At 44.4% G+C, this 12500-nt stretch overlaps 1 protein-coding gene across 14 annotated transcripts in view; it reads right to left on the bottom strand.

Annotated features, from left to right (window-relative positions):
• Nucleotides 1-12500, bottom strand: part of LOC119576180 — a 296990-nt gene that overhangs the window by 171580 nt on the left and 112910 nt on the right. The window contains exon 1 of one of the 14 annotated variants that reach the window (XM_037923759.1): nt 3633-3927. The exons of the other annotated variants lie outside the window; for them this stretch is intronic. Coding sequence (XP_037779687.1) covers nt 3633-3754 — 122 coding nt within the window. The 5' untranslated portion in view covers nt 3755-3927. Of the gene's footprint in view, nt 1-3632; nt 3928-12500 lie in introns of those variants that run through there. 14 annotated transcript variants of the gene reach the window in all.

Raw genomic sequence — 12500 nt, 5'->3', positions numbered from 1 at the left:
ATATATATTATGTATATATATATAACGTTTGCTTTCGCGAACTGCAAGCGAAATACACGCGTTTGCAGATGGCATTTTCGGGGGAGCAACCCCACAGACAGGCGTCAATCAACCCACTACCCCCCTCAACCTCCCCCCCCCCCCACCATCACACACAGCATATCCTCTATTTAACAAAACTGAAGAACACTGAGCACTGGAAACTGAAGAACATTGAACAGTGAAAACTAAGCAACACTGAACAACACATGACATTTTTAAAATCAAAACACGGCCCCCGCCCCCCGCCCGCCTATCAAACACTATCCCACAGTCACTTCCAACTTAATTCCTACACTTAAGAATCCACATACAAGTAACGTATTCCCTACCCACTTTTTTACCCCTTTCACTCCTTTGTTATCTAAAAGCGAGATAATTGGTTCGCTCCTTATCTCGCACGCCCGCCATCCCGCCCATCAGCCCGCCCACACACACTCGACGGTTGTTCGGGCGTGGGAGACAGGTAACGCCCATCCCCACCGGCGTTGCTGTGCCTTACCCAGGATTACCACCTTTACCGCAGATGATACAAATGCGATGCCAGAGCCATGATTTCGCCGTTGATTTTAGTTAGTAAATCAATGTTTACTTATATAATATGATGTTCGTAACACAAGTTATAGATTTTTTTCAAATTGGAACTGAATTACAGGCGTTAATAAACCAATCCATTATGGCTATTTTTAAATCAGTTATAGACATCTTAATCCGAAGTCTAGGCTCTTTCATCGCATTCGCATGGTAACGGTGCTATCTATACGCCATACCCGCGTACCCGACCACAGATATTGAGCAGGTTGGCGTACACGAAATACGCACACGCGATCTGGATGCTCCCTACGCTACGCATTCTTTTTTTTTTAATACGCAATAAGTGTGGGAAATCTCTACACGGTAAGTGCACTGGTACAGGTAAATACACACTTGTAAATAACATGAATGAATGAATAATACATAAATTAATACTTGCAAATAGATGAATAAATTAATTCTTTTCATTCAGCCATAACTTAACAAATCAAGTAAATAAACAGAGAAATACCAGAATAAAATAAAAAGAAAATAATAATAAACAAACGAATAAAGTTAAAAAAAAATAAGTATATAATAAATAATGAATAAAAAATAAAGAGAAACATAACCAATGAATACACAAATAAATAAATAAAGGCGTAGATAAATACAAAAATTATAAACAAACAAACAAGCTCGCAAACAAACACGCGTTCTCCCCCGGCCAAAGGCGATCGAAACCCCTCCCTTCCCCACAACAAACGTTTTTGGTCTTCAAGTGGGTCATGCTGCCACAAAAACGTTTCTCCAAAGCACGCCCAGAAAATACAATCGACCGAACGACAATAAGGCCCGCCCATCTACGCCCATCTGAGGCTTTGACTTCAACAAAAATCTCATCCCCCCCCCCACGCCATACATACACCGCCCATGTACAGAAAAAAGGCCTTTTATTTCCATTTTCATGCCATAAATAGAGACTTTCTTTCCCTTGGGATGAAGGAAGGAACACAGACAAAAATGTGGATCGAATTCCAGTCAGTTGCATAGTCTTGTGCATGTTGCTAAAATGTATACCAGCAAGAATTTCGAAAGCTGGATATCGGTCCTTAATCCGCCATTCGCCTTATTATCTCCTCAACAAAATACATATAACAATATTTTCTACCGAGTTTGTTCTGGGTTATTACCAACTCATATTTCCAGAGTGAAAACAGTAAATAAATAAATGAACATGTCCATATAAACAGAATCACATCTAAGCAAAACAGATCACGAGAAAAGTGGCCAACTCGACTTCATGAACATCAACACGGAAATCCAATGAAATCAAATGATTTACATCTCAAAGCAGCTGCTTCCCGGAGACGCATCACGTGAACCGGTTGCCGAGAGTCGCGAGGATGATGCATGCACTTGAAAACACGTTGCATTTGCCGCGGTCAACGCAGGCAGAAGGCGAGAGTATCATATTTTCAACGTCCAGCGTGACATTCATACACTTTTCCTGCAAACGTTTTCAGTAAAAGTGAGATATGTAAAAAAAAAAAAAAAAAAAAAAAATTGAGATCTTGTGGCAGTATCACTCTTTAAAATAAGAAATGAAGAGAGAGAGAGAGAGAGAGAGAGAGAGAGAGAGAGAGAGAGAGAGAGAGAGAGAGAGAGAGAGAGAGAGAGAGAGAGAGAGAGAGGGGGGGGGGTGGAAGAGGAGGTGGGTGGAAGAGGAGGGGGGTGGAAGAGGAGGAAGAGGAGGAGGAGCAGCAGATGGAGAAGAAAAAGGACGGGGAAGAGAAAGCGAAAGAAAGAGAAGTAAAGTGAGAGTGAAGCAAAAGAGAAAAAAAGAGAAGTAAAGAAAACGAAAAGTAGTAAAGAGAAGTAAGGAGAGATAAAGAAGGGAAGCAAAGAGAAAGAAAGAAGTAAATAGACAGAAAGGAAAGAAAAGCAATGAGAAAGAAAAGAGACAGCGAGACCAACACACACTGAGGGTCTCCCGCACACGCGCATTCCAGAAAGGCCATCACCCCCCCCCCCTTCCTCTCTCCACCAAAGCACCTGCGAAATAAAAGTGTTGACAAAATCTCCTTGTGACCCACTCATCCGGGGGGGCGCCTGTGAAAGCACGCTTCCTCAGGCAAGCAGCTTCGTTTATCGCTTCGCCAAACTCTTTCACTGCGTGGTTAAGCGTGACTCGAGGCTGCCTTCGAGTGGTCGCAAAGGACACCGCCTTTTGCTTGTTTTCGCGGCTGTGTATGCTTGTGACAGTGTTTGTGGTGGCGTGTGCGTGTGTTTGTGGCAGCGTGTGTGCGTGTACGTGTGTGTGGTGGCGTGTGCAAGTGTGCGGCGGTGTGTCCGTATGTACTTCTGGCAATGTCTGTGTATGTGCGTGTGGCGGCGTGTACGTGCGCGCGTGTGTGTGTGTAGCGACGTGAGTGTGTAGCGACGTGTGCGTGTGGCGACGACGTGTATGTGTGTGGGGGCGGCGACGTGTGCGTATGTGGCGGCGTGTGCGTTTATGTATGTGTGTGGGGGCGGCGACGTGTGCGTATGTGACGGCGTGTGCGTGTATGTATGTGTGTGTGTGTGGCGAGGTGTGCGTGTATGTATGTGTGTGTGTGTGGCGGCGTGTGCGTGCGTGTGAGCGTGGAGGCGTGTGCGTGGAGACGTGTGCGCAGTTGTATACGCTTGTGTTGATTTGCGGTGAATGCCGTGTCTTTGGAGTGGTGGGAGGGAGAGGGAGAGGGAGAGGGAGAGGGAGAGGGAGAGGGAGAGGGAGAGGGAGAGGGAGAGGGAGAGGGAGAGAGAGAGAGAGAGAGAGAGAGAGAGAGAGAGAGAGAGAGAGAGAGAGAGAGAGAGAGAGAGCGAGAGCGAGAGCGAGAGCGAGAGCGAGAGCGAGAGCGAGAGCGAGAGCGAGAGAGAGAGAGGGAGAGAGACGTAAACACGTGTTGAGGAAGACCCCGGGCACCTTCACGACTGAAAATCCACCCCGGCAGGAAGAGTGATAAGAACAGCCAACTTTCTGCCATAACGCTTTGCGAGATGATAAAAAATACTCAGACACCAATCCCTGATATACTTACAGAAACTCGTATTCCTGTGTGGGTGTGGGGGGCGTGGGCATCCGTGGGCGTTCGCTGATGGGCGTGGCTGGCTTGAGGGCAGCCAGGACACACCTCACTTCGTCGATCTCCTCGTAGATCATCGTGACAGCCTCGTCGACGTCCGAGTCAACACTGTATCATCTCCGGTCGCGTCTCGACACCGGCGGGAGTTGCCAGCATGCGGCCTCCTCCTCGCATATCGCTTCCTCTGGCCAATATCGCATATCACAGCTCTATCACAGTTTAGTTCATTAGAAGTTTTTTTCCGTTCCTTAGCGTCCCTTACGTTTACATCCTGTGAGAGAGTGGCGTCGGGTTTGAAACGCGGGTGATTTTACTCTCAAAGCACCGACGGTGGTTTGTGACCTCGACCCTTTGACCTTCGGCGGTGACCTCCTCCCCCTCATCCCCGCTCCTCCTCCCCCCGACGTCATTCCTACACACTGGGAACCTCTGTGACCTGTCTGCACCGCGCCATCACAAGGACATTTCAAAAACACTTGCTGCACTCCGGCTCGATCTCGTATTCGAAAGGGTGCGCTTATTTCGTTTGGATGGGTGCGTTTCCTTTGTCTCGTTGGGCTGGAATTTGTGTGTTTTTTTATGTAGGCCTATGTACCTATTCTATGTTATGCAGATGTGTCTCTTTTTAATGTGTCTGCTCGCGAAGCCATTTTATTCATTCTATTCTATGAATCAAATTCTCCACAAAATAATAACACCCATTCCTACCCTTCTCCGGGCACGCACGCACATACATATACAAACACGCCCCTCACCCCCCCCCCCCCAGCCTTGTTATAAACCCCGAACTACATAGCAAGGATCTCAAGATACCTCTCGTTTATCTTGTAGTGTCTGAATTCCTGCGTGTGTGTCTCGGATCCTTACACACATACAGGTATCCCCCTTCACATACACAGAGGAATCTCCACATCCACACGCACACACGAGCAGCCGGCAGAACAACGGGACCGAACGCACAGCTATGCATCTCAAGTTAAGCTAGTCCGAAGTCAGGGCCAGAATAATTGCCAGCAAATGGGACGACGGGAGAGCATTTTTTCATATTTCTGTCCACATTCTCAAAATACAAACTGATATTTAACTCTAAAAATCGAAACTTGCTAAGACACTCCTTGAGGTCAAATAATAATATTTCAGGAATTGGCGTTCGCGTCCATTCCTTCATAGCTAATTTCCTCTCAAAAACAGGTATTTTGCAAATTCCTTAACTCGTCAGGGAGACAAACAGACCTAAACCAATAATCGAGTTGACATCCCGCGTGTCTACCCCCCTCCAATCTCCTCCCGATACCCCTACCCCCTTACCCCCTATACCACACCTTTCACCCTTCCCCCCCTCCTACCTCGTCTCCCCCTCCCCTACCTGACCACTAATCCCAATGACTAACCTGACGCTCACCTGGGAAAAACACCGACACAAACAGGTGTTCTATTAAGATTATTTTATTTAAACTTCAAATCAAAAACATAAAAATGATATTTCTATCCCTTTCTAACTTCATAACATTACTAATTAGTATTGATGAAAAGAACTTGGTGTAAGAATCAGCTTTGGTTATATCTAAAACCCTAAGTAAACTAAATATTCCAAATAAGGGAGACGATCTCGCATGCATACATAATACGTATTATCTCAAGTGCGTGTTACACCTTGCGTACACGCGAAAACCGTAAAGTATACCAATTCCTGAACCGGCATCCTATATAGCCTACCATCCTCTTTCTTAAAAACAAAATCCAAAAATTATCGTATGAAATAGACTGGAAATACATATTGTGTGAAGAAATTCCTTCCCATACAGCCTCCGATTCACTAATAACAATAAATAAGTAAAAAAACAGTAAACTCCTTGTCCTTGATATTTTCCACAAACAAATAACAATGAATATGTATCAGCGAAACGCCACACCTGCTATATAACCGGTATTAAAAAATATATAGTCTTATTGTTGGCTTCTTTTTACCACAAACAAACAATTCTCTTCCACAAACGCATTGTTAACGCCTCTCCTTATTGCTGTACTATGGCGTTTCAATTATTTATTTGTTGATATTATGAATATTCAAAAAAAAATGTTGGTATCATATGCTTTCTTTCATAAATCTTGTAAATCAAGATAAATATATGTGTAGAAAAGGGCACTTGAATAAAGCATTGTGATATAACTACATTGTGCACTGTACATGGGTGTGCATATAGGCCTATCATAGTTTTTTTTTGTAAACACAACATCGCGATCAGGTTCACTGTTCGTAAGAAGCAAAATCGCTCGGGCATTTGAAACCACTTGCTGTGGTTTCGCTCAACAGCTGTTTTTCATTCAAGACCAAAGTGGCTATTAGCGAAGGACAGCATTTCCTCTGGAATTTATCCCAAGGAGCAAATACACTTGTTTCACGGTTGGGTACTAGTCGAGCATCGTCACGGGAGAAATATCTATGTCAGTCACTTTTCGATGTGGCTGATTAAAAAATAGCACATTCATTACCACTGATATATCACGTGTAGTCTAGTATTCATTATATATACACATGCAGTTTTTTTTTTTCTGGGCAGCTTGTCAGCACGTCACAACTTCCCAAACAAAAGTCAGATTTAATCCGAAACTTTCAAGTAAACAAAAACACAAAATACACCAACATAACACACAAACACATACACGAAATATATATCGCACATACTAAATATAGTTTAAAAATATATATAATAAAAAAAAAAGTTTCCCGGGGCAGCTTATACCCCCGTCGTCACAGCACAAGTTCCAAAATCCCACTGTTTGTTCCCCGCTCCGTCCTCCCCCGCTGACCTGACCCGCACACCGCTGCCAACTGCTCAAATTTGCTGAGGATTTTCTCGTCTTAAAAAGAGCGCTGTCGGTTGAACAATGGTAGGAATGGATATCGTTATTTTTTAAAAACATATAGGGAAGTGAGTTTTTGTTTATACTTTAAGGATATTTTATTTTTATTACGAATGGTCGGGTATAATTGCGATGTTTTTTTTTACTCATTTTTTGGGGTAGTGTGATGGAATTGAAGCTCTCCAGCGTTTGTAACCCTGACCCCTACGCAGGACAAGGGACAAACTACCCTGACCTTGCGAGGTGCCAGTTAGTGTATTACAGGTATAATTCCTTTGTAACTACAGGCTTCAGCAACAAGTGTACTTACGCAGAATCATGAACCGACAACTCAATTACATATACAAAACCAAATATATAAGAAAAAAAGTAAGAAATTATATAAAGAAAAATGAATGTTTTGATTGTACAGAGAAGACAGCAGGAGGGACACAAGAGGTAGGGGGGGGGGGGGTGAAAAGGAGATGTTTAGGGGAGAAGTGGGAGGGGGAGGGGCGGGGAGGGGGGTGGAAAGAGGAGGGAGCATGCGTTGTCTTGAGAATTCAGAAACGAGACACTTTACAAAACTGATCGTATTAGAAACTACTTAAATAGCGCTAATGATTTTCTGTTACCGGCGCATTTCAAATGTCATAACAGTAATTAACAAACATGTATGTAGTGAAGAGAGGAAAAAAAAACAGGAGGGGATACGAGTCTAAAGCCTGTAGAATTTTTTCTTCTAATGCACTCGGTTCTGCTAAGGGTTGTGTGTAATTTTCCGGAGGGAGGGGTGATGGGAAGGGAACGGGGTGTTGTGTGGTGCAGAAAGCTACTTGACACCCGCTTGGCCCCTGAGTGAAATACACCAGCGCTCATGCCCACCCTAAACCCGCTATGCTACGCCACGCCACGCCAAGCCACATCACATCACGCCACGCCACATCACATACCCGCCACACCACATGACATCGTTCTGCACTACACCCCGTCAAACCACATCACATCGTTTTGCACTACACCCCGTCAAACCACATTACATACCCGCCACACCATCATACCATGCCACACCACACCCTACCATACCACACTATCACCCGCCATACCACGCCACACATTACACCACAACAAACCAAGCCACGCAGTAAATAACATATAGAAAGAACACACTTGACACGCCACGTTGTGCAAGCAAGTAATAAAAAAAACTCACCCATGCGTAAAATCTAATTGATTAATTAGTCAACATCAGAACACATGCGTATAATAAATAATAAAATAACACACTTGAAATACAGTCACAAAAACCTTCCTCGGTTACTCCACCAGATGCAAAGAATTAAACAACTGTTAAGGAAAGCCTAGCACAGACCGGAAAAAAATATTCAAGAAAAGCAAAGAAAGTAGGTGAGTATATGTTTAGGACGAACGAACAGATGAGTCTCCCCCTAACCTCCCAATACCCTTTAAACTCTCCCTTTGTGTATCTTGCGGGTTGAGTTCTTCCTTCAGTGGAACTAATTGTAATGGGTCCAGAGTGTAGAGTTTTGGTGAGTCGAATAACCAACTCTACGAAGCGGGGAGGCGATGGAGAAATAATGATGATATGCTTTTAATTAATTTCTCGGGTTACGGGACCAAGAAAAAAGGAAAAGGAACATTTTCGTTTCTAAAATTCGAATTAAGTCACTTTATATTAAGTTAAATGTGTAATTTGTATTTTCAGATTTCAGCAATGCAAGTTACGATATTTTTTCACGTTGGCTGCGATTAGAAAAGAAACAAATGTAACTGGTAAGAAATACCACAGATGTATATTGGAAACGTGTCTCTAAATTAATGCTTTGTACATACTATGGTGTGTGCGTACGTACATATATGTGCCTATAAATGATAGTCTGGCTACCCCTAATCAGAATCGTCTTAAACACAAGACTACACGACTACCGCATAGCTCATCTCCTCTCTGTCATTCCATGTTATGATATCTAAAGCCCATGTTATTCACCCAGGGCCTCTCGTCTGGTGGCGCCTACCCTTCATTATGCGTATCTGGAAGGCACAATCGGCCAATTAAAGTAATCAATCACTAAGGCCGGGGACATTCCGACCATACGCGGCGCTCTCCGTGATGAGGATGACCGAATCTTATCCTTCCTGAACCCCGGCGCTGAAGAGATGCTGGCGAGGCCTTTTCTCTCGTCTTGAATGAGCGGAGGGACGCCCCCCTTAGCCACAGATGGAGGGGCGGGACGTATATTCTCCCACTGATGGAGGGGTGGGACGTCCACTCTCCCACAGATGAAAGGGGCGGGACGTCCACTTTCCCACTGATGGAGGGGCAGAACGTCCACTCTCCCACAGATGAAAAGGGGGAGTTCTCGCCACAGATGGAAAGGGTATAATGGCATCCTTCACAAAGCTTGAGAAATCTAAAATGAATTCTTCCCGAGACGAGACAAACTCCCCTCCCTTCGTACGATTTAAAGGCTCCTCTGCCAGCCTACGAGACAAGGCATCCCGCCATCCTTAATTCGCTACGTAGGAAAGGGCGTGAGATCCCCCCTTCTCCTTTAGACGCCCTACCTCTCCCCTCATCCTTTCCCTTCGGCGCCCTGGGAGAGAAGTTCCCAGGAGCTTGGCCGTGGAGCGTGAAGGAGAGTGGGGAGCCTACCACCGGACTCATTAAGCGAGGATAAACATATTTGTCCATAGTGTGGGGGTTCCTTCAGCCTGGACACAATGGCATAATAGTGCGCCGCTCCCTGGCCGTGGGTTCGTCCCTTTCTATGTCGCTATTATCATTTAATAAGGGGCCGGCCATTAGCAATCGAACACCCTTTTAAAAAATATATTAATGAGATTTTAAATATTTTGATTGTATGGCGTAGGCAAACGTTTAACGAGGGAGAAATGTAATAAAGGAAAAATCTATTAAGCTATTATATTCACAGAATAAAGGTTAAAACCTCAAAGCATCGGCGTTTCGACGTAAAAATGTTTGTATAAATGATGGGAAGTTTCGTTTCTCAAGCCAGAAGTGTCGGACTCGGACACCTCTCGTTTGCTTGTCCTCTGCCTCCCCTCGCCTTCTTCTCCCTCTCTCTCGCCTCTTTGTCCACTCTCCTCTCTTATTTCTTACTTTCTTCTCCTCTCCCTTTTCCATTTTCCTCTCTCGTTTCCCCTTTATTCTCCCTTTCTCTCTGTTTTCCTCTCTTCTCCCTTTCTCTTCTCTCGTTTCCTCCTTTCTACTCCCTTTCTTCCTCCTTGTCCATTTTCTCTCTCGTCCCTTCCTTTCTTCTCCCTTTCTCTCCTTTCCTTGTCCAAGTCGTCTCTCGTCTATTCTTTTCTTTTATCTCCCTCATCCTCTTCCTTTATAAAGTGTCCTCCTTTGCATGCGCGTGTGAAACAACGAAAATGCGAATCAAAGCACAGAATGCAAATTCACTTGAACAAAGGCTGAGATTATATTTTGGAAGATGCTTTTCTCCTCTCTCTCTCTCTCTCTCTCTCTCTCTCTCTCTCTCTCTCTCTCTCTCTCTCTCTCTCTCTCTCTCTCTCTCTCTCTCTCTCTCTCTGTGTGTGTGTGTGTGTGTGTGTGTGTGTGTGTGTGTGTGTGTGTGTGTGTGTCTGGCATAGAGATGGCCTGTTTGTCTGGCAGTGAGAAGTCTGTCTGTCTGTCTGTCTGTCTGTCTGTCTGTCTGTCTGTCTGTCTGTCTGTCTGTCTGTCTGTCTGTCTGTCTGTCTGTCTGTCTGTCTACCTGCCTGCCTGCCTGCCTGCCTGCCTGCCTGCCTGCCTGCCTGCCTGTTCGTGTGTACGTTTTTTTTGTGTGTATCTATATATATATCCCATATATATGTGCACACACACACACACACACACACACACACACACACACACACACACACACACACACAACACATATATATATATATATATATATATATATATATATATATATATATATATATATATGTATGTATGTATGTATATATATATATATATATATATATATATATATATATATATATATATATATATATATATATATATATATACATATATATATATATATATATATATATATATATATATATATATATATATATATATATATATATATTCTCTGAAGCCACACTATTTCACTGGCGCTTCAAGAAGAGCCCTCACAAAATGAAACATTTTCTCCCTAAAAGCGCCCAACCCACCATTAGATTCCCCAACCACGCCCTAAATTTAGAATCTCGATAAACGGCAATGTTTCGGATTCTCCACGCGCCGTGTGAGGCCAGATCAGTGTCAGATGCGACTACTGGCCAACAAGGTTCATATTACCAAGCATCTTCAAGGGGATTTGACACCTGTTGGCAAGACTGGACACCCGAGACGGAGGTCGTTTCGGGAGGTCAGGTCAGGTCACAAGGAGGAGGTCAGATATCAAAAGCGTGACAACTATCCATCCACTTTCAATCCAAATAAACGTCGCTTTTCCGACATGACTATACTGAACACAATAACACTATTTGGGCTTACCGTGGAAACAGTGTGGGGATATGAGCCCAGCGCAACCTACGTCAAGCTAAACATATTGCCAAACATAATTTCCTGCAGCCACGGCCTTTTGTTAATAGGAACGCTCTGTTGATTAATCCGGGACAACCATTAACAACGCATAAATCTCGCGGAATAATGCAATAACAGATGCTATTCAAAATATAACAAATTGCCATGCGCTCGTTTCCCCCATGCATGGAATTCAACATGGATCTGTCTCCCCTTTGAGTGAAAATAAATGGGGAGGAGGAAAGGGAGGGAGGGAGGGAGAAAGAGGGAGAGAGGGAGAGAAGGAGAGAAGGAGAGGAGGGAGGGAGGGAGGGAAGGAGGGAGGGAGGGAGGGAGGGAGGGAGGGAGGGAGGGAGGGAGGGAGGGAGGGAGGGAGGGAGGGAGGGAGGGAGGGAGAGAGAGAGAGAGAGAGAGAGAGGAGAGAGAGAGAGAGAGAGAGAGAGAGAGAGAGAGAGAGAGAGGGAGGGAGGAGGAGGAAGAAGGGAAGGACAGGAGGTAAGGAATAAGAGGAGAGAGAGGCAGCAAAGGAAGTATGAAAAAGGAGAGAGGAACAGCAAAGGAGAGACGGAATGAGAAGAGAAAGGAAGGAACTAAGGATGGGAGGAGAGAAAGGGGAACAGGGGCAGAGTGAAAGAAAGAAGAGGGAGGAGAGGGAAGCAACAAAGGATAAAAGAGAGGAGGAGACAGGAATTGGAATAAGGAAGGGAGGAGAATAACGAGATTAAGGATGAAAAGGGGGAGAGGAGAGAGACGTGGCGAAGAAGAAGTAGGAGAGAGAGGTAAAAAGAACAAAGACTGTAATGGGAATAGGCAAAAAGTATGACAAGGAAAGTGACACGGGGAAGGAGGAGAAGCAGAAGGTGAGGGAGAAAAGAGAGAATGCGAAGATAAACGAAAAATACACGAAAAGGGAGATAAGAGAAAGAAAGGGAGGAGAAGGAAAAAGTACGAGAAAAAGAGGAAGAGAGAGAGAGAGAGAGAGAGAGAGAGAGAGAGAGAGAGAGAGAGAGAGAGAGAGAGAGAGAGAGAGAGAGAGAGAGAATTCTTGTCCGTGATTGAATTTGTCAATTACACTCGAATCCCACGCCAAAGAATTAAAAAACCGAGACGTGTCAATACCCAAGGTCATCCCAGGTCAGGGCGAATAAAAGGTTAAATGTCACGGTGGCTCCTTAAGCCCTTGGTCATTATCATCAAAGGGTATAAATAACAACAAGAGGGTATGTGTGGCCATGGACTGCGCGGGAGTGGGGGAAGGGGGGTGGGGGATAGAGGTATTGTGGCTAAGGAGGGAGAAGGTTGGTTGGGGGGGGGGAGTGGGGGGAGAGGGATGATAATTTTAAATGTTTTTTTTTGTATTTTTTTAAATCAAATAGGTTACATTTGGACTTCGGTTTATATACTGTCATATTTTA

This window comes from Penaeus monodon, chromosome 8 (genome assembly GCF_015228065.2).
Source record: "Penaeus monodon isolate SGIC_2016 chromosome 8, NSTDA_Pmon_1, whole genome shotgun sequence".
Taxonomy (NCBI): domain Eukaryota; kingdom Metazoa; phylum Arthropoda; class Malacostraca; order Decapoda; family Penaeidae; genus Penaeus; species Penaeus monodon.
Note: the sequence above shows the minus strand (reverse complement) of the source record. Positions and strands in the feature narration are given on the sequence as shown.